Genomic DNA, 27,225 nt, shown 5'->3' with positions numbered 1-27,225 from the left:
AAAGCCATAACTACAGCCACTAGGGGGCACTGGCCTCCCACTGGAGTTGATGGTCTCAATTTCTCTCTTTTCCATTAAATCTTTATGAGATCACAATTAGTTGTCATCTTCATTGCATGTATATCCATCCCCTCACCAGTTATTGTAAATGAACATTGTCAACTTTATGCCACAAAAAAGGGCCGACACATGTGTTACAGTGCAACATTTTGTGTGCTCCGGTGTATGTCCGTGTGTGTATTTGTGGACGCCAAAACCTTCTGCGCGGCGAGGTGCAGAGCGCTGCGCTGGCTGTGGTCGGTCTTGTTGACCGAGGCAGCGGCCTTCAGCAGAATCTCTGCACAATCCAGCCGGTCAGCCAGCACGCAGTACATCAAAGGGGTCCGGCCAAACTGGTCCTCACGGTCCCGCAGCGACGGTTCTGCTACACACACACACACACACACACACACACACACACACACACACACACACACGATTAAGATTTTTGTTATTATGTGTTGAATTTACAAAGAGCAGTTTTGTGGCTTGTGATGGAATACATTATAGAACTCCTTGTGCTTAAAATGCAGTCTTTTACTGCTTGTGTTTAATAGGAATTCCACTTCCACATTTCTTAATTTATTTGGAGCAGCTGGAAGCCATAATGAAATACTGTAACAATGATAACCTGGAGGACCGGAGCAAGAGAATTGCTGTGCATACATTTTTTGGCTTAACATTTCTCGTCTAAGTCTGAGCAAGACACAGTTTTGTGCATATTCCAGGTTAAATATCCACGTGGCCAAATGTCCAGATAATGTCAACACTTTCGCAGAAGGGTGGCCCATCCTTTCAGCTGATTGACCACGGTTCCAGCTTCCATGCTGACCTGACCACCTGCTCTGCTGTAATTTCTACTCCTACCCGCTGCTGCAGCTGTCCCTGCACTCTGACCTTTCTACAGATGACGGAAAAGCAAAGAAATGTTAGTAACAGAAATCAAGATTCCAACTAATAGATGTGAGTTGAACCCTGTGTGTCTTGACGGCTCTGTGATCTCGACCTACGTGATGCAAACTGACTGCCTACCCGTGATGAGCTTGAGTAGAGCGCTCCGATCTCCATTGACAGCTGCAGCATGGACCTGCGAGCCCAGAGACTCAGGTCCTGGGATCGACATCGCTGAGGCCTGCAACACAAACATATAGAAGGTCACAACCTGCTGCGACAGACAATCAGTTTAATACACGGATATTAGGCGGGAACTAGACTGCTTCCTTGCCATACATTTAGCTCCAAATACACCTCACAACTGGACATAAGTGCACTGAAGCCATTCATGCCTAATGACATAATAAGCCATGTTTAAATGGGTAATACTAATTTCTAAATCAGTCCCCACACAGTGTTTTTAAAGAAAACCCTCACATACACAAACATCATTCACAGTTTTGCCTCATAGTTCAAATTTATTTCAGTAAACTTTAATTTATTATCCTCAAACATTTGCTGTTTGCAACCACACAATAAAACAGATACTTTTCAATGTGTTCTTACAGTAGGGAGTTTGTGCGTGCACACGCTTGTATGCGTGTGCTTGTGAGTGTATATATGTGTCTGCTCCTGCTGAGGGGGCTAAATCTCTTCCTGGCCCCACTTAACCAGAGCCCAGTGAAAGCTGGGTAATCTGCAGACAGGAAGCAGCTGGGGAGGGGGAGACCCTGTGTGAGCGTGTAAGAGGGGGGTCTCTCTTCATGTCTTATTCATGTCTCATTAATACTGCAGCATGCCTTGCTGTGTGTGTGTGTGTGTGCATGCATGGATGTGTGTCTGTGGGTTTAGAGATGTGGGACAAGCCCTGCGGGGCACAACACAGAAATCAATTATTGCCCCTAAACACATAAACGCTGGAGGCACAAACTCATGCCACAATTTGAGATTTCTACAAGACATTTTCATTATCGGTCACACAAATAGATCTGAATCTCGACTATCAGTTTTATTCAGCACATCTAATAGGAAATATGGATATAGGCGGGCTGATCTCTGCCACAGTCGAACTTTTTTCTTGAAACTGAAAGATCTGAAGTTGGGAGGAAATATGCCGGTGTCATCCATCCTTCCTTCTCATCCCCCTCTCCCTTCCCTCGCCGTCACCTCATAAAGTGTGCTCCTGTAGACACTGCGTGCAGCATGGCAATTACCCACCATGCTCGCTGCTTTCTCACGCTCTGTCAAGTAGTGGCGGAGACTTAATACAGGTTAGTTAATTTTCTACATTTACTGCAAAGTAGGTCTATGTGCGCGTAAAGGAGGGTGGTAGGTGCGGCACATAAAGGTGTGTGTGAGCGTCGGTGTGTGTGTAAGTTTGGCACATGTGCCACGTCATGGGAAGTTATTTTCCGTGAGAGAGAGTATTTACAGGGGCTTTACTAAAATCTACCACAAACATCTCTAATTTACAATGATTACTCAGTCAGTAATGCGTGTGCACGTGTACACACACACACACACACACTCACACACATACAGTCTGCTAATACTAATATCTAACACATGCAGAAATAGCAGAGATACATGGCCACAGTTCAGAAAGAGTAATGATGATTCGGATTTTAACATCATCTTACACAAATGGCAGATATTCACTGTACATCTTTTCAATCTCGACAGACCATTCCAAACTTTCCCCTTGCTTTTGTTGACTTATTTTGATCTTTTTCTGCATTTCTGAAGTCAATATGAAAGCCCCAGGTGCCACAATAAAAATATGAATTGATTTATGAATAATCTTAGATGCAGAAACCCTGACATGAGGGACACAAGTCAATATTTTAATCTATGTGAGGGACATTCATAAAGCCAAGAGCGAGCAATTAGAGTTTCATGAGGACCTGAGTGTTTTGGAAACACCTACAGTGCATCCAAATTTGGTGAAAAAGGCTTTTGCGATGCACTGTCTGAAATCAAACAAAAGAGGGTGTAAAAACAACGGCAGTTCCCGTTGAGAGGTTTGGAGTGGTCTCATTTAGCCATTCATATGTGTTCCTTGGGGAGCACTCCACTTGTTAATATGAAGACAATAACTCAGAGTCAACTATTGATCACAGGTTCAGGTCCAGACCAAGTGATTGTGCATCTGTATAAGTATTGATTCATGCTGATGCTGACATTATTTAGTCTTTATTCATATTCAGCCTCAAATAACTGCCATGAGTTCAACAAAGAATCCAGAAACTCCCATGAATCCTTTCAGCAACACTACAGGAGTGCTGTAATACACAGTGTTGCCTCCTTACACTCTCTAACACAATTGAGACAAACAGGCAAAAGTGTGGATGTTTTTGTTTAGTGTGTTTGTCTATTTGTTTCTCTGGCTGTCTTTCACTATGAAGGTGTCTGCTTTTGATAGAGGACATAGCTACGGCATGCTGGGAAAGCAGTGGGGAACTGGGCCTGAGCCTGTGGCCTTTATTTCAATTCTTAACAAACACACGCACACACACACACACACACACACACACACACACACACACACACACACACACACACACACTTTTATTTTTATAGCCATGTATCTTCAGCTTATACAGTTATAACCGAGTGTTTAGGCTCCTACATGGGGGCTATTATGGGTATTCCAAACCTACCACCATGTCTATGTCTACGTCTGTGTGTGTGTGTGTGTGTGTGTGTGTGTGTGTGTGTGTGTGTGTGTGTGTGTGTGTGTGTGTGTGTGTGTCTTAGATAGGAGATAAAGACTGCAGGGATCAGTCCCTGGGTTTTGACTGACAGGTAAAGAGGTGGGAGGAAGGATAATATCAGCCCACAGGGATGCCAAATCTGTAAAGCCTTATTTCTAGGGGACTTCCTGGTTCCCCAAGGACCAATGAGCTGGCTCCCTCAGCTGGGGGCCGGGCCCTTGGGCACAGCAGAGCCAATCAGCAGGGGGCGAGAAGGCTGACTGACACATAGATCTGCTAATTTACATCATTACCACAATACATCCTGACAAATGAGCCCCCAGGGTGTGAGCCAATCACCTGGGAGAGTAATGCAATTAGGCGGGACCACAGCTGTCAATCTCACAGCCACGGGGGTCAGGTAGTGACGCCTGTGGCTAAAACACCCCTGCCTGCTGCCTGACGTTCTCACTCACACACACACACATCTATACGTGTACACATATAGAGAGGGAACACACACATTACTCGTGCATATATGAGGTGTCGGGTGTGTGAGTGTGTAGAGTACGGGACACAGTGGAGGCCGGTCCTCTATCTTTCTCCTGCAGGTGGAGGATAGGAGAGTCAGGGAGGAAGTGGATGTGTGTGACTGCTCAAGGGACACAGAGATTGACTTGTGTCCTCTGAGGCCCTTCATCTGAGCGCAAGTGTGTGCATATCCACATCCAGCTGCGTGTGTGTTTACATTTGCCCATGTGTTTTGGGCCACTGGGGCACCGTGTTGTTTATGCTCGGAGTAAGTGCTCTGTGTGAGAACTATGACAACAAAATGGGGAAGAGGGCACAACCATAAGAGAGCTGAAACTGATGCAGAATGGTCCTGCATTGGACTGGCATGTAAATGAGCACTGCTGGTAATGAGCCTTATCTTAGTCTCATTAGGTGTAGTGATATCATAGCGGAGCACTCCACTGAGTCGATAGGGTTCTGCCCAGCATGTCGTTAATGTTTGTGTGTGTGTGTGTGTGTGTGTCTGGTCGATGCTGCTGTGACTGGCAGACTGTCAGGCGGTGCTGGAGATTAATCAGAGACACTAATAACACCCAGTCTCTGTCTCAAAACACCTTTGCTTACCCCTTCATGACTTCAATACAAAATGGGAGGGGAGCAAGATTTCTAAAAGAAACACCCAAAACACAAGCATGCAACTTTTGCTATAGTGAGCTGAGACAGTCTTTGTCACCTTGTGTGTGTGGTCCAGGCCCTGCTTGAGACACTCTAAGATTAGGGAGCTGTGTGTTTTGCGTCATCCCATTATATCACTAATGAGGTGCCCTCAGGAGGAGGGGGGGGGCAGAGACGGCAAAGCGGACAGAAAAAGACAGAGGAAGAAAATGAGAGAGAAGAGGAGGGGATGGAACGAGAAGGGGGAAGGGAGACAGACCAGCTTGGGGACTTTTTCCCTCTTCTCCCCTCCATATCCTTTTTCCAACACCTCTGAGTCTAATTGGACTAAAACTGTGATCTAATTAAATGTCCAATTAAAGCGCAGAGAGCAATTTGCCCACCGGCGAATCAGAGTACAGGGACATAATCAGCTGGAAAAACAAACAGAAAAATCAATGAAAGCAATGCGAAATGGAAAAAAATGGAGAATGCAAAAAAGGCAAGAGATGGCAAAATAGGAAGAGGATAAAAGCAAAGTGCAGGGAGGTCAGTATGGGTGTGTGCAGCATTTAGAGTGATTGGACATAAAATACACATGTAGGGTTAAAAACCAAAATAACTACTCATATGTAACTTTATTTTCTTTGTAGCTGAGTACAAGACAAAACACATTTTGGTAACAAATTTAACAGGCCTGATTTCACAGAAGCCCTCTGAGTAGACATTATTACGCTGTGCCTCATCTACAGAGAAAAACATGTTTTTATTCCATAAATTAATTATTAGACAGGCGCCAGCTGTTGGTTAAGGCTTCTTTATTATTTTCCTCAAATGTAAAGATTATCTTCTTTTTCTTTGTTTCATATTTCTGTGAATTGAGAACCTTTGTTGTTTTCATTGTGTTTTTGGATGCAATCCATCTGAAGACCTTCGATTAGGCTCTGGTAAATTGTAAAAGGCATCTGTCATTGTTTTGTATAGTCGTTATTTACTAAAAAAATCCCTTTGGTGCATCGTCTAGTATAATATCAGGACATCGCTTCATGTAACATGCCATAAAGAAAAATAGTGTTGCCATTCCAGAAACATCAATAATTGTCAAATACCTCTATTTCAGAAAACCTTGTTTGAACTTAATGTCTGAACTTTTGACCTTTTAGAAACTTATATTAAAGATCACATTCATAAATAACACTTTTAGTTGGAATAATAAATTATTTAAATTTTGACTTTTATGCTCATAAAATAAATCAGTAAACGTAAAGATTGGGCAATATTGTTTCAGTTTCAATGAACATTACCATATGGTTCAATGCAACAAACACAGCTTAAACAGCTCAACAAGTGTTTTCTTCATACCTCAGCAGATATAGTGATATATGTAACAATATTGACAAATAATCATTTTCCAGATATTAAGTCTTATTTTGTATTTTTTTTCTTTCCAGCTTAACAATTTAAGAAAGACATTCTGCACCCCCACACCCACGATATTCAGACAGGAAGAGAGAGAGAGAACTCTTCCTCTGACTCCATCTGCGAGTTGCTCACCCACTGTGAACCCCCTATAGACAGCTTTAGCCCATAAAATATTAATGCTGGGATTCAATTCAACATTCCACCTTAATCTCCTTAACAATTAGGCTGTTCCAGCAATCAAAATGAGGTTTGGTCCATAGTCTCAATGGTTTTACTCTCGAGAGAATTATAAACCGGTAGTACAGGTGAGAGAGCAAAGTAACAAACAAATACACACAATAACTACAGCCAATAAATAACTAAAATATGGTTAGCTGCTCTATGTGTGTTGGATTCTCACCATATCTGTGTTGAGGGGGACACTTCAGCAGATGTTTCTCAGCTCAGAGCATCCTTTGTGGGTGTGAATGCACGTCCAGGTCCCCTACCTGCCCTGATCCCGGCTCCTGCAGGGGAAGAGAAGAGGATCACTCACACACTGAGACCAGCCCACCTGTTCCCACAAATAAGAGCCAGCCATTGCTCCTGTACTGAATACAGGCCGAAAGATGATGCCTCAGAATGACTTATTATTCTGGTTAACCAGTCTTCCCATCTGTGGTGGGATACCATGTTGTTTAAGTCATGTGTTATTGCGTTGTGGAGCCTTTGTTTGATAGTGCAGCAGCTACACATATATACATGTCTCTGGATTTAGGAAAACTATTTGCAGAGATGAGCATTGACGCATCTAAGGGTTCTCTAACTAGGTTAAGTGTTGTGCGTGTGAAAGGTTGTGTTCAATAACTTCAAATGCTTTAGCTGGATGGTGGAACACAGATCTAACAGAGTATTACAAAAAGTGAAGCATAATGATGCAACTCCCCCCAACTCAAGAGAAATCAGTTATTCATACGCGAGCTAAAAAACACAAGGAAAAAAGTGTGACAGTGGATGAACTTTGGATAACGTTATTGCTTTTGCATCCTAATAACTTGTCCTTTCCACTTCTCATGCGTCGGTGTTATATTTACCGTTTGATTTCCTTTCCTCTCAGATGAAAAGCTTTGGAAAGCTTTCTTCTTACTAACTACTCCCGTTGCATCGCCAAAGTCTGGGTGACAAAACACTACAACTCCCGTTAGTGTTGTAAAAAAATAAACCACCATGCTTAGAGTTTGGCCCTTCACCCGTGTACAGCTGTTTGGTGATTTCAAATACTACATTACCCACAAAGCCAAGCAATGCCCGGAAGTGTACTCGCGTTTCCGTGGTCACCGTGAGATCTGTTCGCCATCAGTTTCCGCCTGAAATCTAAAGCGGCGTCGAGACAAACTGGGAAGATTCAACACCACCACCTGCAATAACTAAACTGTAAAATGAAACCACTCGCGATATCTCCCTTTCTCGATGTCCGCCTCGTCCCGGTTGTGCTGCTGGTAAGCATCTGTTTCTCAGCCCGGGAATGTGCGCGCGATATTTCGTTTTTTTTGTGACAAGCGTTAAGCTAGCTAAGTAACGCTGGGCAGTTAGCTGCTAGCTAACCGATGAGCCTCTTCTGGCGTGTGACGTGACTTTTAAAGTGACCAAGGTGACGAGCGAGGCAACTCACTCACTGCTGGATAGGATGCTATTCAATGGGCTCGTCGAAGCGGCCTTTTGGCTGTGTTTCACTAAACGACTCCTATAACTAATCAAGTTATCCAGCTGCAACGTCAATTTAGCCGGTAGTGATGAGTGACGTGAGCTGTAACAAGCCCTGGTTTATAATCGAGTTGTTACTCCCATAACAGACCCTACAATCCAAACCTTAAGAAGTGGGCACATGTTGGACTCCTTATAACTTTGTTGAAGAGAAATAAAGCATCGAGCTAGCATTAGCTGGTGCAACATATTGACAGCAGGTGGATAATTATTAAACGCGTGCGTGGTTGGTTTAAGGGTTTTATTTATGTATTGAATGCGCTGGTCTATGGCGGTTCATCAGCTTTAATCACATTTATTGTCGGGATTCTTCGTGTATTATCACAGACTGTACGTCTCTTGAATGGTGCTCGCCGGTTGGAGAATTCCTCTGTTGTGGCTCATTCTTATTGGCTGACAACCCGGAACTACACACATTGTGACTGTTCTGCTGTAGTGAGAATTTTGGGCCTGAAATGAAAACTTGAAACTTCTCTCCGAGTTGCAGAGAAGTGTCTTCATCGGTCTAATTATAATGACATTTAGTATCAGTAGGCAGCAGTGTCACTCTATATGCAAAAGAGATACTCGTAATTGTTTTTAAAACAATGATGCGTTTTAACTTCCAGAAGGAAATCAGGAATTATTTTCTATCATGCTGAATTTACGAGTCTATGAAATTATTTCTTGTTTTACATAAATATTAGCAACAACTATTTCCATAATTGTGTAACAGCTCCCCTACGGCCATTTGTCATGCATGCACACTTGCAATACGTGTTTTTCACAGCCTAAAGGCTGTTGACATCTGTCATATATCCTGTTTGAAAAGGATATTGAGTCCTCAAAGATCAGATAGTTGATAACAACTACTTTAAAATAAACGAGTACTTTTTGCAATGTTAAGTTGCAATGATGTTAATATGTGCATCGGGTGTCATGCTGATGAAGAAACATATGGGATTGCACTTGTAGCCTCAATTAAATCATATATTAAAAGACTGATAGTTTTGATAAAATAGTCTTCTTTGGGCTTCTTTTATGACGTTGGCATTGTTAAACATAGGGCCTTTTATAAACTATTTAATTCAGGCTAGAAATGCATTTTTATTTGCATCTCTGAGTTTTCATTTGACTATTAGGACCTCAACAACGTCCGTCGGTGTTTTTTCTCACATTTCCCTCTCTAGTGAATGTCATTGTAGTGCTTAACATTTCTCTGTGGTGATCTCTTTCATACATAATTGTTTTATACAGTTTTGTAATCAAAGATGGAATTCAAAAAATCAATTGGTACATCATAATTTCACCTTATTCTTTTTTGTATGATTCCTTCATGAAAGAAAACAAATTATGGCTGTAGGATTAGTTTCCTAACAAAAAGTTTTATAATTCTACTGACCATACTTCTAGCACTTGTTCTCAAGTCGTCAGAGAAAATATCTGACCAAAACAGGATTGTAAAGTATCATTGTTTAATGGCCATATAAGAGTAAAGAGTGACTGTGATAATATGAATGCAAATGCAGTACATGCAGCCTCAATGAAGCATTAAGATGACAAGTTGAATGATTTAGGTGGAGCTTATAATCAGCTCTGCTGATTAATTTAAAGATCTTAAAATACAAATACTGTGCAATTGATTAAACCACTAAAAAGTGTACCGCTATGTGCTTAGAATGAAGCTTGGTAAGGAGCTACAGAGGACTAAGGCTCCACACACACTTCCCTTGTCGCTGTAAGTTGCAGATTGATTGATTGGTGGATGGCTCTCATGATATTATTGGTTGAAATTGGTTGATACTATCTTACAGCACAATTATTATTTAGTTTTATAGGAAAATTATTGAATTCTAATATAAGAAATGTGTTGGGTACATTTTTAAGGAAATGTTAAGTGTCCACAATATGAGTAGCGATGTGATGCTGAAAGGGTTTTGAGCAATTTTCCCTCTGGTAATATTTAAAGGCTTATGTTACCTTAGTCAACTGTCTTCAGAATATCTTATCCCCTCAACCACTTTAACCAGCATGCATGCGTTTTAATGTTTTATTTGCTGATCTATCGCTTCCTGTGCCTGCAGGTGATGTTCCTTTCTACTCCCGGACAAGCAGAAATCACTAGTCTGGATTCAGGCAACATTGATGACGTCCTAAGTAAGTGATTACACTTGAAGCATTGTTCATATTTCGCTTTGTGCCGTAGCTCGAGCCTTCGTGGATGGCGAGTGAGCGCCGAGCCTAAACAGAGCTGTTTATGCTTAATGCTCTGTGCACTGCATTATTCTCTGAAAAAAAACAGAGGGCTTACCAACAAAATGGACTGTGAAGAATCAAAAAGAAACTGAGTGTAACCCAGAGATATGTCCTCATATGGCGGCCCAGAGACTGTAGGTGTAACTGTCAAAAAGCCATAAACCATCCTTCACGATGACGAGGAGGGATTGTATTTATCAAATATTAATGGGCTACTGTATTGCCTTTTTACAAGCCCTGTGAAGAAACAAGTTAACTATTACATGCATTATATGGGAAATAAAGGTTGAATATCCTGTAAAAAAAAATTTGATTTGGCTGGAAAAATATATAGCCAAATGAAGATTTTTAAGACCTCCTGTTTCTAAAGCATTTAAAAGCAAATTGGCCTTTTTACCAATATTGTTTTTATCAATGAACTAATTGTGACAATCATGTGATTGGGCATGCCAAGTTACAACAATTCAGAGGTTAATAACTTTCACTGTGGCGAGTATAAACTAAGCTTTAGCTTGGCATAAAGACAGGAAACAAATCAGTTTATTTTCTTGTATTTCTGTCTCTTGTATCTAGATCTTGGCAAGCAAACAAACAGGCGTATCTCCCAAAATGTCAAACTATTGATTTAATACTCATTCATGTTTAACAAGGCTTATATTTATTTTCCGTTTGTGTGTTTCCTTGCAGATAATGCTGGAGTGTCAATAGTCAATTTTTACGCAGACTGGTAAGTGTGCCGTTTTGTCTCTCTCTGTCCCACTGTCATTGTATGTCATTAATGTGCAAATGAGTTTTCATCATGATCCTGACTTTCTCTTTGAATGTCTCATGTTATAATTAGATGACTGTTAACGTCAGTAGAGATTTTGTTGATTTTTACATAGTGTGTCTGTTTTATTCTCATTTGGTCCAATTCATTGATAGATTGCCAAAAGGCAAAAATAATTTGCCAACATTGTCATACACGGCAACATTGATCTGAAAAGGTCTGTATAATTTACTTAATAATTATGGAAATTGTTCAGGCTTCACACCACTTCCCCTGCTCGGCTTATAGGTGCAGGTTCAGTCAGATGCTCCATCCAATTTTTGAGGAGGCATCTAACATAGCGAGGGAGGAGTTCCCTGAAACCAAGCAGGTGGTGTTTGCCCGTGTCGACTGTGACCAACACTGTGAGTGTTTTTAACCTTTTTATTTGTATTTAATGTTCTTTAACATCGTCAAGAAAAGTGCCAAACAACATACAGATTAACATTTAAACGTTTAACAGGTATTGATATTTTTTTAAATTTGTGGAACCGATAACATAACAATAATAAGAAATGCCCATCATAAGTGACCAGAGATAAACCATTTATTTATTTGATAAACAGCCAAAGTATTTATTTCATAACAATGTGAAACAAAGTCAAGTAAACGAATTTAAGTGAGTTTGAAGCTTAAACTGGAAAATGTTTTTTATGTTTTCTTACTTGGTTGATTCATCTGTTGTCTTTTGACAGATTCAAATTATGATTGGAACTAATATTAATATATAGGGGGTGGTTGCTTATGGTGAAAAGAGGCACACATGCACACACTTACTATAGTTGATGCACATATGTCCACATCGATGCCCTGGACACCAAAGCACTGAAACATAAACCGCCAGCCTCAGCCTTTTGAGATAAAGTAAATTAAAGAGAATTATTGATAACCTGCAAACTGTTTGAAGACTAATGACAAAACTGCTGCTTCCTGTGAAGACGGGAGGCTTAGAGACACCCCGCAGGGAGATTGACACCTGCCACACACGCACGCACACACGCACACAAACGCTCTTTTTCAGTGTGTGTAGAAGGAGTATTTACTCTTGGCAGGGGGCAGCTTTCATGTCGGAGATCAGAGCCCAGAGCTGACTGAAGGCAGTGTTTTCAGACGGAGATTTAACTGCCGTCTCTGTCACTGCTCCGCTCTTCATCCACCCATCCCCATGTGTTTTTACTCAGCTTCGTCCTCTTCATCAATTGATTTGTCCTTCTTTACTTAACTTCTCCCCTGCATCGCTGTGTAGCGGACATAGCCCAGAGGTACCGCATCACCAAGTATCCAACATTGAAGTTGTTCCGCAATGGCATGATGATGAAAAGGGAGTACAGGGGTCAGAGGTCAGTGGCGGCCATCGCTGAGTTCATCCGCCAGCAGCAGGTCGACCCAGTGAAAGAGATAAAGTCAATGGAGGAGGTTAATACTCTGGATGTGAGTGGCAAAAACACACACACACACACATGGTCTACAAAACACCACAAATTACCATATTTATATGAAAAAGAAGCTGTATAATTTATGATCATCTTATTCAACAGAGGAGCAAGAGAAACGTCATAGCTTACTTTGAAAAAAGGGACTCGGACAACTACCACACTTATGAAAAAGTGTCCAACATTCTTCGTGATGACTGCACATTCTTGGCTGCCTTTGGGTGAGACTTATCTTCATTTTAGGCTTAAATCGAATTATTCAATTTCTATTTGTCTTTACATTTTCTTATCTGGTCTTCATTTTATAGTGCCGTATCTGAGGCCGAGCGCTTCAGTGGAGACAACATAATCTACAAGCCTGTGGGGGAGAGCATCCCTGACATGGTCTACCTCGGCTCACTCAGCAATTTCGACCTGACCTACGCTTGGGCCCAGGACAAATGTGTGCCTTTGGTCAGGGAGATCACCTTTGAAAATGGAGAGGTTTGTAACCTGCTTTTTGACATAGAGCACTGTCTGCTTGAGCTTTTTATTATTTTTTAATCTTATATTAAATGTGTAAATATGGATATCTAGATGTACACAAAGACGCAGCCTGGAGGGTATTTATGGTGTCTGTGTGGGTAGTCCATCTGCCTAGCCATGGAAAGGCCCTGACTCCATCTGTCTTTAACACTTTGTGTGTGTATTTGTGTTTTCCCAGGAGCTGACTGAAGAAGGAATCCCTTTCCTCATCTTATTCCACGTTAAAGAAGACGCAGAGAGTTTAGAGAAGTTCCAGCATGAAGTGGCTCGCCAGCTCATCAGTGAGAAAGGTAAGACTGCGTGTTTGTGGAATTTGGTTCCTTTCATTACTCATGAGCCAAACAGCCTCATGTTCAGAAGTGGTGTTTATGACATTGGTGTCTATACTTTAGGGTCGATAAACTTCCTGCACGCAGACTGCGAGAAGTTCCGGCATCCTCTGCTCCATATCCAGAAAACTCCTGCTGACTGTCCTGTCATTGCTATAGACTCATTCAGACACATGTATGTCTACCCCGACTTTAAAGACATCAAGTGAGTACCATCTTTTTCTTTAAAATGAATGGCATGTGTGCAGCAATATAGTCCTTAAATATGCACAATATTATCACTGTCTGATAAATTATTTAATTTGTAATCTCTCTTTGAATATTTAGTAAAACGTTTCTGAAAAATAGGTGGCTGGTGATATTTTACAAGCAAAAAGAAATAGCCAAATATAGGTGAAAAATCAACACAAATGCAGGTGTAATTAACAAATGAATCACTCATATGTCAAATTAGTCTGATATATTCAGCAATCTTTTAGATCTTTTTAAGCAATTGTTGCCGGATTCTGATGCCGTATATGAAAATGTTCACAATGAGATCTTCCTAAATTAATCACATTTCATTCAAAACACACACACACACACACACACACACACCACATAATCCACTGTGCTCTCATGAACAGAGAAATGTCACACCTCCTAAAATCTGTCCTTTATGAATGGGCCAGGACACCGGCGCTAATGTGACATGATTTGGCACGTGCAATAAGTGCTAAACTAATCCAGCCTAATCTAATTTAATCTCATTTATTCTGCCCCCCACCACTCGGCCTCCCCCAGCCCCCAATCAGAGTTTGATCAGATAGACAGAAGCCCCGAGGACTGACCAGCCCTCCACAACCTAATTACATCACATCAACCCCACATGTGGCACACAGCTTGGAATTACATTAGCACAGTGTATGCTTTTAGATTTATATATATATATATATATACATACATATATACATACATATACACATGCAGTACATGCATATGTGTGTGTGTGTGTGTGTGTGTGTGTGTGTGTGTGTGTGTGTGTCAGCGTGCTGCTCTGACACACACAGGGTTAGCTGCGACTGGGGACCTGCTCTGCCTCAGTGATATGACAACAGCTCATGACCTGTCGTTAATAAGAACACTTCACAGGACAGCATTGATATGGATTAATGCTGCTTCATGACACGTCCGCAGGGGCTGATCTCCTCTGCTTCTGCCACAAGCCATTTTGCCTCATCAACTTTATTGCTGAACTTTGTGTGTTGAAATGCCTTTGTCAAAAACAAAAAGACTGGCTTTTGTATGAAGGATTCAAGATAAATTGTTGCATTCACCAATTTTCTTGGAGGCAAAATGTTTTGGTGCCAATGATTAAATTTCACAAACTCATGAATCGGACTGTAGTTCAAATATCTAGTAGCATTTATTGTAATCTGATTTATTCTCCCAGAAAAAATAAGATCTTTAGGATACAAGTATACAATTCAATTCAGTTTATTTTATGTAGCCCAATTTTACAAATACAAATTTGCCTCTGAGGGCTTTAAAGTCTGTACAATAAGACATGTTCTTGCATGATATCAATCTGTGTTTCTGTGTTGTTGTTTTTTTTTCTAGTGTTCCTGGCAAGTTGAGACAGTTTGTGCTGGACCTTCACTCTGGAAAGCTACACCGAGAGTTTCACCACGGTCCTGATCCCACGGACAGCACGCCAGGACAGGTCAGACAGCAGCGTCGGCTCACGCCAGTACGATGCCCCTGAAAGTTGGTTGTACGTCGTCATGCGAACACAGTTTGTTCTGACTTTTACCCTCAGGAGGAGACGGGAGAGGAAATGGCCAGCAGCCCTCCAGAGAGCTCGTTCCAGAAGCTGGCGCCCAGTGAGAATCGCTACACCATCCTCAATCGAGACCGTGACGAGCTGTGACCTCAACATCCTTCCAGTGATCCTGTGACTCAATGCCATGCCCCAGGGTCAGGGAGGGGGTTAGGGTTGGGACAGGCCGCGGGACAGAACAGCAACACCCAACACCCTTACTGAAGAGAGAGAGCGATAGAGAAGAGGAGAATGAAGAGGAGAAGGAGAAAAAAAAGAAGAAGAACAGGAGGAGTTCAGTCCACGACACAACCATGTTGGAATAACCTATATTTTCATAACTCTTTCACATACAGTTTTTATTTTGGATCAAACGGTAGCGGGAGGGAGGGGGGTGGGGGTAAAGAATAAATTGTGTTTGGCAGGTGTTAGGGGCATTAGGACATCAAAAGAACTGTTTTTACTTTTATTTTTTGGAGCTTGTAAATATGTTTGTGCGACATGGGAGTCTCATTGTTGGTCTAAATTAAATACAGAGTTTTCTTTATTTTATTCTTTTCTTTTACATCACCCGGCTTTTTGTAGAGAAAAATAACAGCCCAGTTCCCTCACTCCAGTTGTAAGGTTCCTATCTGTGGGTAGTCCAGTTCAGCCTGTGTGGTAGGAGACGTTTGGTGTTTAGTCTCGCTGAACTCACGACTGCATTTCAATATGAACAACTCTTGTCTAATTAATTTGTACATTTGTAAGTTATAACGGTATACCTGTTTGAAGTAGCTTTATCTCCGTATCTTTTCCGCACACATTCTGAAGGAATAGAAAAATTACAATTTTAAATGTTGATTAGTGGGCACATGATTTCTGACCATGACTTGACACAGAAGATAAAGAGATCAAGCTACTTCATCCTGTTGAGATGCACCCCTTCTCTCCCTGGTACCAAATAGTTATAGATTATGATGTCTTTTGCCGTGCTTATAAAAAGTATTGCCCCCTCGGACCTTTTTATGCGTCACTGTTCAACAAAACTGAGTCACAGTGGATGTAATTAGTATTTTATTTTTCTCAAAAATCAATAGAAAATACTGTAATCTCATAGGGAATGAGCCTTCTAGCCATGATACTAAATTGTGTGTTTAGTATAAGCCAAAAACACATCATCCATATCACGGATCCTTGTGGCGGCAGCGGCATGCTGTGTGGAGGCTTCTCGGTAGCCGGCCCTCGGCGGTTTGCGCCGGTAGGTTATATTTATGCAGCAAAGTGCAGAGAAATCCTGGTGAAAACATACAGCTGTAGATTTACAACATCAAACATTAAGCCGAATCTGCACAGGATTTAAAAGAAGAATGTGAAATAATTAAGTTCCAGATGTTTAAAACTGTTACAGGCCTATTGAAGTAGACCTAAGGCGGTAACTGTTGCCAAAGGTGCCTCTTTTAAGTGTTGTCTTGAAGGACATGAAAACTTGTGCAATCGGGAATTATTATTTTTTTGTCCCCAAGAAATCTGAACATCTTATTTTTCTGTTCAGTGGCTAAAATGCTGATTACCTCCACTACTGTAAAACGTTCAAAGTCAAAGGGGGTTGGATACCTTTTTAAAGGCACAGTATGTGCATAACACCTGACTTGATGCCCCCTAGGAATTGAATTGAGGAAAACTTTGTTTCCTGCAATTATGAACTATCAAATTATTCTGAATTTATGAAACGTCTGTTGTTTTTGTTGTTACCTGTTGTCAAATGTGTCATCATGCTGGGGGAGAAAAGACTGCGTCCTTTCCCAGTGTTTCAAAAGACAAGACGAGGGGAAACTCATGTGATGAACGGTGGAAATTTACAGTCTGCCACTTTCTACAACTTCTCTTAAAACTGGTTTTGTGTCTTTATACGTCTTTGAGGTTTTGGTACAAGTCCAGTTCCCGGAGATCCTCTCGAGTGTGAATTATTCCAGACGCAGAAGCCAGTTTAAGAGTGCGGGGAATCACGGCTCAGTTAGTACTGTACATCCCTGCCCTTCCATAGAGGCCACCCGATGCCTGCATAGTGACATATCAGCCCACACACAGGAGAGCAACAGGGCGTGACGCCATTTCTAAACCATCATCTCAGAGGGGAAGAAGAGTTAAAAAAAAATTAAAAGGTAAATTAAAAAACATTTTACAGAATACTGTTGTCTGGTGTTTTGCATGTCAGTCTCTCTGAACTCCAAAGGAATGATATCATTGAAAGAAAACATTTTATTTGCATCAGTATAATCAATACATGGCAGTTTGTTCCACTCCAGGCCCTGAAGTGATCTGGATAGTGGCACTTTGGTGCTTTATGTGCAGTTTTGCTCTCACAAGTTGCAAAAGCAGTACAGTCAGTATCTTTAAATAGTATAATTTATGCAAACATTGAAACATATACACTTTAATTGAATCTAAAACCACATTTTCTCTCTCTGTATATCATTGTAATCATCAGTAGTGCGGCTGTCATTGGGGTATTTTCTGCATAAAGGAATATTGAGGCATGTTGAAAAAGAATATGAAAGAAAAGATGTTAGCATGAGGAATAAACAAGATAAGCGGCATGTTTATGCTTTGCTACAGTGTCGGCACGGTTCACAATGCCAAAGTGATGTCGCACCATCCTTACAGAAAGTATAACCGAGGCTTTAGTGGTGGCGTTTGACAGAATGGTTGTGGTGTTACATTTATTGGGTAACAAAGATGTATTTCAGTCAAGAGATGTGAAGTCATGTTGACACAGACACACTAAAATATGTAGTAAAAAGTGCTTCAGAATTATTAGAAACACAAATTATTATTAATTTGTGTGCCTAAACTGAGATGGATGCCCTCACAGACGAACCATTCACTCCCGAACATCAATCTGTTTTTACAACTGAATTGTTTTACAACAGCGCTTATCTCCAGCAAGGCCCGATGACGTTTTACGTTGAGTCTCTTTAAGGCACAGCTTCGGCGATGAGTTGGGACTTGAGACTTTAGACTTCAGTCGGAGGCCGAAAGCGGAACCGTTGGGTCATTTGTCCTTGTTGGACTCCGGTGGGGGTGCGGTCAGTTGTTTCATCTGCAGATCCACTCTGGCTTCGCGTTGTTTCTGGACCAGTTTGCCGCTTGCAAAGCCCAGGGCCCCCCCTCCCACAGCCGCAGCCACCCCTGCAATTTTGAATCCAGCCAACAGGCCAAGTGGACCTCCTAACACACCGCCCAGCAACGCCCCGGCAAACGGCAACACCGTCAACTTGTAGCCAACCGCCTAGAGAGAGAGAGAGAGAGAGAGAGAGAGAGAGAGAGAGAGAGACGGGAAGAAGAGATACATTCTTGTTTAATTGAATGTCCACACACGTGCCTTTTTGAGGCATTAGCACCTTGTGGCTTCAAGACATTCTGCGGTAGAGTTTGAACGTGTCGATGCTTTCATGATCACACACCGACCCACAAAAAAAAGCCTGCATATGTGTAAATGTAAATCAACATTTCCTTTGCATCATCAAAGACTTTTCATTATATCCATTTAGGAGAAATCGGAGAGATGTGGCCTGTGTGTTATTACGGCTGTTATCATCAGACTGGAAGGTTCTCTTTGCTGATGACAATTAATGACACACACACACAAACACACACGCGCACACACTTGATTAACACTTCACTGTTAAATTAATCTAGTTCAAAAGCGAGCATTGCTGGTCCCCCACCCCTGTGGCAGTTGAGGAAATTTTAATTTCATCCGAGTTAAAAGGACTCTGGGCACAGGTTGTACAGGCAGGAGGAAATGTATGTGCGTGTGTCTGTGTGTAATACTCTTTGACCTGATGACAGATTACAAGCTTTCAAACACGTCAAGACATCTGACGGTCCTGTCATCTGCTTTATCTCCGCCCACACACACACACACACACACACTACATCTACCAGCAACCTTACAGAGAGGGCAACCTTTGTTTGCGCTTCCAATTGGGGGAGTTCAATTTAAAATAACCATTTCAAAAGGATATTTAATTATTTGTAGCATTTAATTCAGAAATATTGCGGCTAAAGTTCAAACTGTTAAAGAGTTGATGTACTTACCTTTTATTGGTATCCAGCTATAAGATTATTTATATACTTATTTTCATATCAAAAAGACAATGAAGGTGAATGGAATGATGCCCACACAATTTAATTTATGATGAAACTAAATTGAAACTAAATTACATGTAGTGATACTCATGGACACTGGACAGTTAGAAAATGTCACAATCCTTGATATAAATCTGTTTGTACATGTGTGAGAGAGTGTGTGTGTGTGTGTGTGTGTGTGTGTGTGTGTGTGTTGTAGATGAACAAAAAGGTGATTCATTCTGAGTATTACGGACAAAAAGTTCAACATTTCATGTGCGTAATATTTGTGAAGGAGGGCCCTAAATTGTCCTTCGGAGTAACACTCAGAGTGTTGTGTACTGAATTGATTTTGGAAGGCCAAATGCTGCTCCTGAAAAACTATTAAACAGTCATTCAAACCCTTTCTTAGTACACACACACACACACACACACACACACACACACAAATGCTCAGACCCTCTCTTGTCACCCCTCTCATCCTACCTCTCTATCACGCTTCCTCCCCTCCACTCCTCTCGATCCCTCTCCACTCTCTATTTCCTTAATTGCAGCTTTCCTCCGTATTCGAACGGATCAATAGGGACAAATGCTGTGGAATGGCTGGGAGGCAAAGTGCCATCGATCCCCCCATCTCCCAAACACCACACACACACACGCACACGCGCACACGCACACACACACACACACACACACACACACACACACACCTTCCCCAGGCTCTTGGTCCCCTCCTTCACGTTGGCAGTGGCTGTGTTGACGTTGTCTTCTATGCTGTCAATCTTCTCCTGTTGGGACTGACGGACACACAAATGCATATTAACACACAAACCCAAGTAAGCACATTTACATTCAGACACACACGCACACACACACACACACGTGAAATAACTACCACCTGTTGTGTATTAAGCTTTCTTTTATCTCTTCAAATTCTGGTCTCCGGCACGAGTTAACACAGGAAGGGGGTGCATGAGTGTGTGTGTGTGTGTGTGTGTGTGTGTGTGGATGTTGTAGGTATATTCAAAGGAGTTTTCATGGGGAGTGTAATTTTGTGTGTGTGTGTCTGTGTGTGTGTGTGTGTGTACAGTATTGTGTAGATCTCATGAAATATTCAGAGAGGCAGCTGTCTCTCTCCATGTGAGGGCTGGATGGACACAACAACGAGAGCACTTTTCTTTTTCTCCTCCTCCTCTTCTTCCTCCCCTTTTCTCCCTCTTTCACATCCTCAGTCCTCGCAAAAAGTTATTTTCCAGATTCAGCTATGTTCATCAGATGCCTTTTTCTTTGCGATGGTTTTAAAGATCTTGAACCTGTTCTCACTGAAAACGGGCCGTTGAACCCCTCACGACTTAGAGTCACAGATGAGATCTTCTTCTTTCTCTCTCCGTCATGAGATGTTCTCCGTTAAAAGCAGCCGTTTCACCAACAAGGTAATTGAGCTGCAACTAACAGTTTTTTTATCATTTATTTTTCTGCTGATTATTTTATCGATGAAACTGTGAAACATGCACATTCTAATTTCCCACAGTCCAAGGTGCCATCTTCACATGTTTGTCTTATTTGGCCAACAGCCCAAAACCCAAAGACATTCAGTTTGCTTTTAAATGAAAAATCCTCAATCCTGCCGTTGGAGACAGGTACCTTTGTTGCATCGCTACATCTTTTGTTTCCTATTATTATCATCATCTAATGACGGCCTTAACAACAAAATAATAATAATAATAATAGAAAAACAGAAAGAAGAGGAGAAACACAACTGTTTCTGAATCATTTTCTTTCCAATAATGTGGTCACACATTTTGAATATGTTCAGATGTTTTGGTCAGATGTTAAAATGAAAGCGTATTTTCCACTTGAAAAACACTAATTGGCAAAACGGTCTCATTCCCGAGGTCCATTGAACAGTTGTTCGCTCAAAGAAAAATACATTTTAACACCTACAAATAAATGACAACCGGACATACTCCCATCTGCTTAAATTAAAGGAACATTGTATAATTTGATTTAAAGTGCCATTAAATAAAAGAAATGTATTTGTCATATTCTTTATTTAATCTTACCTCATGATCTTATGGACTTCTCATTTGAGAAGTTTAAAAACTGTCAAAATCAATAAGAATCTATGATAGAAGTACTAATAATAATAATCTTCGTGTTAATTGAAGTGTGCAAAAAATCTATTGCAGTTTTGGTAAAACTTTATCATTCAAAAGTGAAAGAAATATAATATAATATAGCTTAATTGTTTTGTAATATTTTATTTATAACATTCTCTGTTTTGAAGCCAAAGTGATTTATTTAAAAAAAATATATATTTCAAGCCTGTTATCAAACTAAATAAGCAACTGTCATACAGTCATTTTTACACTGTCTCTTCCCATTTTATACAGTACAATCGCAAGCTCAGAATCGTGCGATGCGAAAAACACACAAAGAGAAAACTTACAGGTAAGGACACAGACAGCAGAACAGCGAATAACACGACGCATGTACAGACACAACACGACCACACACTCCCACTCCACTGTGGCTGAGAGCTGGAGTATTACTCCCCTAACGACGTCTCTCACCCTTGAGACACCACAACAACATCTATGCTCTTTCTGCCCCCCCCCCGCCTGTTTTCACTACATCTCCACTCTGCCTCTTTCTTTTTCACCGTTAAGCTCTCCTTCGCTCGGCCTCACTGCTTCTCTTTTTCTATCCCTGAGGATAGAGTGATAATCTCAGCCGTCTGTTCTCCACCTGCTCCGGCGTGGCCATTGTTTCCCACTCCCCCCCTCCCTCTCTCCCCCCCCACCCGTGGTCCTTCCCCAAATCTATCCTCTTGCCTCGGTGAAGGGCCTCTGGGGCCCCGGCGGTAGTCCTGAGCCGCTCTGTGTAACCTCCTCTCCGAGGAGCTTTACCAGGCAACACAAGCGCACGCTGTCAAATACGCACCGCTTCCTGGAAACGCTATAGGCAAACGGCCTCTGCCACGTTGTTTTTCGTTCACAGGGCGAGCTGAGTTTCGAATTCAGAGAGAGAAACGTGAATGTTGCAGCCAGGAAGTACACGGCAGCGCCGAGTCTTGGTACTCACGTGGACAAGCAGAGAGAACTCCGTCACCAAACCACTCAGTTCCTTCAGATCCTGAGAAAGAAAGAATCACCGCATTTAGTTCATTGTTCAGTTCATCACACGAGTCTACAGCTACAGTGCGTCTTAACTGTCAGTGTCTGGGATTGACAGTCACTTTCACTAATGAACGTGAATATTAATGTGAATTGTATGTATCACAGGGAAGAGGGGTCAGTGGCGTTAGATGATCTTGCCGATGATAAATAATGCACGTAGCCATAGCAATGTTTAGTAGCGCCCAAGGTTGGAAACTACCTTCTTTACTTTGTGTTGAGTGCTTTGGTTTTAGATCAACCTTGTGCACAGAAAACATTTCTCAAAGCAGGAAAAGAACAACTTAAGAGAGTTAGATGAATTATTCCATTTTGCTGCTTTGGTTTCAGGGTTATTGTTCTTGTCCAACAACTGTCAATCAAAAAAAATAACCAACCAAAGAAACAAACAAGTTCAATCACATGTATGAATCCTTCATATTGCCAAAAATCTTTCATCAAGATTTTGGGGCACAGTTTAGCTGTTTCCTACAGTTAAAGCGAATTTGATGAATCTCAAAGCTTGAAGCTGAAATAATACATTCAAGACAGAGAAAGACAAATACACAATTTACTTGAAGAATGATGCTACAACACAAGAGCTACAATTTGGGAGGTGCCTGTCCATGTGAAATCCAATCATTGGACCTTATTTTACAGGAAGTAAAGCTTACCTAAACTAAAACCTTGTTGCACACCTTGAACCTTGAAAACAAGGCAACAACCGACAACATTTACGAAATGAATATACATTTAAGATGAGTATTTAATAAACTATGATATCCAGACTGTATGTTAGGGTCCAGCCCTCATACCTCTTCCAGGTTGTCCCAGGACTCGGCTGCACTCTGATCAGCAGGGATTTCTGGAAGGTAGAGCTGAATTTGCCTGCTATGCACTGGCTGCTCGCACATATTGTCATCAGCGTGGCAACTGCCGGACACACAGCTGGACGGCTGAGCGGCAGGTGGTGTTGCTGGCGCGGGCTGCGGCACGGGGTTAGAGTGCAAGAGCAGGAAGTCTCGTGCGGCGGCTGATGCCCGATCCCTCACTGGCCTGACAAGCGCTTCCAAGTCGTCGGCGTCTTCGGCACGAACTCGTGTGCACAGCTTCTCCATCTCTCTGACGTTAGCTCTCAACTGCTGCAGGGAGACAGAACAGAAGCAGTGTGATGTCTGAACATTTTCACAGAGGAACAGACAAATATTGAATGGAAACCCGGTGCTGGGACGCATGACTTGAGCAAGGGGCATACTGACAGACCGGGGACAAAAAAATTGTGGAACCATCTAAAACACACGTCAACGAGCCATTCAAATAATATGAATTCATATCACCCCATCAAAATACCAGCAAACTATTTAAACAGGAGGGGGAAAAAAATTGGATCCTAAACTTTAAAATGAATAAAATTCAGACAAAAATACTACTAATACTAGTTCTTGTTCAATTTGCCGGTTGCCCAAGTTGGAAAGAAGTGCTCATGCTGACAGGTTCAGCATCCCAATGAACTGTTCTAGTGGTGGGAAATGCGTGTGCGTGTGTGCGTTGGGGTGTGGGCTTAATAAGGTTCAGTTATGAGGCTGGGGACCACAAGGCCCGTCATCCCACCGTGCCCTGAGGGTGACAGGAGGATTACATCCCAGCCATCAACCCCCCAGACCGCAGCCCGACCGAGGCTCATGGGGTCAACGCGCTGCCGATAAAACGTTCTGCTAATTACACAACATGAATAAACATACATGCATACACTTGTCCTTGTGTGCATAAAACTGAAAAACACACTAATTAACACAGAGACAGTCAGGGCAGGCACCTGTCGGCCTGCAAATTAACCGCGAGTGTACGACACTCGAACACACACACACACACAGACCAACCAAGCACATCCTTGGTAGCAGATATTCTATCTATGCTATGGAATATGAGCACACATGCACACGCCATCTAAAGCAGAGTAGACTAACCCCAACTCTGGATTAACACCATGAAGACATGGTAAAGCACTCTGCGCGTGTCCCTGGAGTTTGCAGGGTAATGGTGAGAGGATGGGTTGTGCCTGTTTGGAGTTATTTCACCTTCAGAGACATGGTGGCTTCCAGGCAACAACATCCTCTGAGACATTTCACACCCACCATGTGAACAAGGCAGCAAGTACTTACTCACACACGCACATACACACACACGCACACACATACACACACACAAGATGGTCCATTTGAGGTTTGGTAACAACCCCTTTCTTGCCCTGATTTTGAGTGAATTTCTATACAGAAAGTACATTTCATTGATCCAGTCTTTTTATGTACTTCAGATGTTGGTCAATGTTTTTCTGAGCAAGATCCTTCTATATCCTCGTCAGATGTCATGAAGATGGTTTTAGATGTTGTCTAAACTTGTCATGGAGATGGTTTTAGATGTTATTATGTGACTTGGGGTATAGCAAGTACATTAGAGATTTTTTTTTTGTCACGCTGTTGATTCACAACAAAGCATGTCTTGCCACTGGTTTTCCCTTTAGATTGTCAAACTGGAAAAACTGGCCGCTACTAATGGAGTGTAATGTCGAGTTTCTCCAGAACCGAGCTCCTCAGCTTCCAGACAATGTGAGACAAAAATCTGTTTTACAGTTGCAGAGTTATGCTCGTTCAGGGATTTTTGAGAAGCAGTGATCACATCTTCATCCAATCAATGCTCACATTCACATGTCGGCTAAGCTCTGGCTCGGGGTAATACAACACACACAAACACCTATGCTCTCGTTTACAGAGTTGTATACCTGAACAGTTCGGCTGGAATTTATATGCTCCTGATGAAGCCGGTCCCATTGCTGGCTCTGTTGGTACTGCGGAAATGAAGGAAAAACTATCTGTTATCCATCTGTGGACACCGAGAGTGTGGATGTGAGGGTGCGATCATGTGTCCAGCCAGATTTCAGCTGTCACCTTCAGTATGTTATTGTGGTGTTTCTGCAGCCTCTCCAGGTCCGTGGGTAGAGCCACTTTAATGAACTTGTGGATTGGAGCCTCCAGGCGCCTCAGCGTCAGCTTGTTGCCTTCCTCTGCCATGTGTCCTGCTGACTGCCCACAGCCAACACCTCACTGTAACTTAGACACTGCACCTGCTCAGCTTTATATCGCTGCCCCCTCACACACTGTAAATACCAGCAGAGCATGATTTTAATAAATACATAAATCAAATGAATAAACTATGTGACACATGCGAGTGTGCCCACACATTTAAAATTGGCATCCCCATAAGACTAATGCTTTTTTTCTTGCCAACATCCTTCAGTGAAAAGAGTAACTAAAGAATTGGTTGCAAGATACACCGACAGTATGACATCTAAGCAGAAACACAACATGGGAACTGTGACGGACAAATGATAACTTCATTAAACATAGTTGGAATATGTTGCGGGTGAGAGGGAAGCCTGGGTCGGCCTGCTGCCACGGCGACCCGACCCTGGATGAGGGGCTGAAAATAGATGGATAAAGATAGTTGACAGATTCACCAATAATGAAAATAATGGTAGTAACAAGATGTCTGTTTTTGTTGCAACCAAAGTCTACATCACACTTTGTCATTTCAATGTTCCTCTCAATGACTTCTAATTCACTTACAGTGTAGTCAGTGAGGGGCATTTTAATATTAGAAGCTCATAACAATATCGACCTATTGTCAAGGTCATTGTGAACGCCACTACATGTTTATGTGTTTGACGTCAGAGTCAGGAAACAGTTCATTTGTGTGTGAGGTAACTGGTCACATTTAATTTCCTACCTTTTAAACACCTTTATGGAAACTGTCACTCAAACCCTTTGGCAACTCGTTCTCGCATTATCTGTTCGCGAAGTACTGAAAGTAACACTTATACTTCATTTGCGGTAACGCACTGATTTAGCCAGACGATCATGAACCACCAGTCTACTGCCGACCATCAGCCAGATAAACGAAACCTAAAGCACTTATGGCGAGACTTACCACTGGATCTATCACTCGCTGACGTCACTCACATTCACTAAAGACTGTTATGATCCTCCATGCTGTTGAGGAAATTAACGATGTCCTACAACTGCTAGTTTTCGGCAACGATTTCGTGTTTTTCTGACATTTTGCTGTTTGTAAACAACTCTCTTCGCAGTGCGTCATCGAATATGTTCCGACCTCCACCAGCGGCCGCTGCGCATGGTGTTCCTCACCGCAGTTCCGCGTCGCTGACGTCACATTTCTGAAATACAACAGCGTTTATTCACCTTATCGATAATGTTTGGTCGTGCTGCTGTTAATTAAAAAGGTACAGCTTATAAATAAAATAACAAGAAGTCCAGAAACATTTTTCACCAACAGGCCGGAATACATCTCTCTTTCTTTCTCTCTCTCTCTCTCTCTCTCTCTCTCTCTCTCTCTCTCTCTCTCTCTCGCTCTCTCTCTCTCTCTCTCTCTCGTATATATTTTTATCTCCATGATTACGTACAAAAAAAAATAATATAAGAAATCGATTTTTATCACAACCCGTTAAATATTCATTAAAAAAGAATCCTGCTATGACGTAAGGCTACATGTTTTTTGTACTTTGGGCATGACTTCTGTTAACATTCAACTATTGTTCTCATTCAGTTTCCCACTGCTTTGGGTCTTCACACTTCACAACCTAAAGATTCTCAGAATCTTGGCAACAGCTATGCTGTGGGGCAAAATATATGTAAATGACTGTGGGGTCACTGTGTGTGGCAACATAAACTAAAATGTGTGACCTTTCAAACTGTGACACAATTACTCATGTTAGCCAGACTATCAAATTTATGTGAACATGGTAATATTTCAAGCCA

The 27,225-nt window shown here is 41.8% G+C and overlaps 3 protein-coding genes across 6 annotated transcripts in view; 1 reads left to right on the top strand and 2 right to left on the bottom strand.

The window, feature by feature from the left end:
* Nucleotides 1-7,683, bottom strand: part of invs (inversin) — a 20,019-nt gene extending 12,336 nt beyond the window's left edge. Inside the window, exons 1-4 of the mRNA XM_068569357.1 lie at nt 7,328-7,683; nt 6,655-6,760; nt 1,072-1,171; nt 258-424 (exon numbers count right to left, since the gene is read on the bottom strand). Coding sequence (XP_068425458.1) covers nt 258-424; nt 1,072-1,171; nt 6,655-6,657 — 270 coding nt within the window. The 5' untranslated portion in view covers nt 6,658-6,760; nt 7,328-7,683. The remainder of the gene's footprint in view (nt 1-257; nt 425-1,071; nt 1,172-6,654; nt 6,761-7,327) is intronic.
* erp44 (endoplasmic reticulum protein 44) lies at nt 7,579-16,123 on the top strand. Its single transcript, XM_068569361.1, has 11 exons — nt 7,579-7,732; nt 10,061-10,133; nt 10,920-10,959; nt 11,290-11,405; nt 12,287-12,471; nt 12,579-12,694; nt 12,782-12,956; nt 13,177-13,288; nt 13,391-13,532; nt 14,927-15,029; nt 15,126-16,123. Exons 1-11 carry the CDS (start codon nt 7,673-7,675, stop codon nt 15,234-15,236), a joined length of 1,233 nt encoding a protein of 410 aa, XP_068425462.1. The 5' UTR covers nt 7,579-7,672; the 3' UTR covers nt 15,237-16,123.
* Nucleotides 16,124-17,351: 1,228 nt separating this feature from the next.
* Nucleotides 17,352-26,531, bottom strand: stx17 (syntaxin 17). Of its 4 annotated transcripts, none has more exons than XM_068569988.1 (7): nt 26,378-26,531; nt 25,339-25,547; nt 25,173-25,238; nt 23,209-23,535; nt 22,323-22,373; nt 19,949-20,035; nt 17,352-18,396 (listed from the first exon to the last, which is right to left on the bottom strand). In XM_068569988.1, exons 2-7 carry the CDS (start codon nt 25,459-25,461, stop codon nt 18,160-18,162), a joined length of 891 nt encoding a protein of 296 aa, XP_068426089.1. In that variant the 5' UTR covers nt 25,462-25,547; nt 26,378-26,531; the 3' UTR covers nt 17,352-18,159. The 4 variants fall into 4 exon arrangements, with proteins under 4 accessions (XP_068426089.1, XP_068426092.1, XP_068426090.1 ...); XM_068569991.1 differs by having other exon boundaries at nt 25,339-25,508; XM_068569989.1 differs by having other exon boundaries at nt 26,410-26,530.
* Nucleotides 26,532-27,225: the final 694 nt, after the last annotated feature.

This window comes from Clinocottus analis, unplaced genomic scaffold (assembly GCF_023055335.1).
Source record: "Clinocottus analis isolate CAN_PGR_092001 unplaced genomic scaffold, fCliAna1.0.p SCAF_9, whole genome shotgun sequence".
Taxonomy (NCBI): domain Eukaryota; kingdom Metazoa; phylum Chordata; class Actinopteri; order Perciformes; family Cottidae; genus Clinocottus; species Clinocottus analis.
Note: the sequence above shows the minus strand (reverse complement) of the source record. Positions and strands in the feature narration are given on the sequence as shown.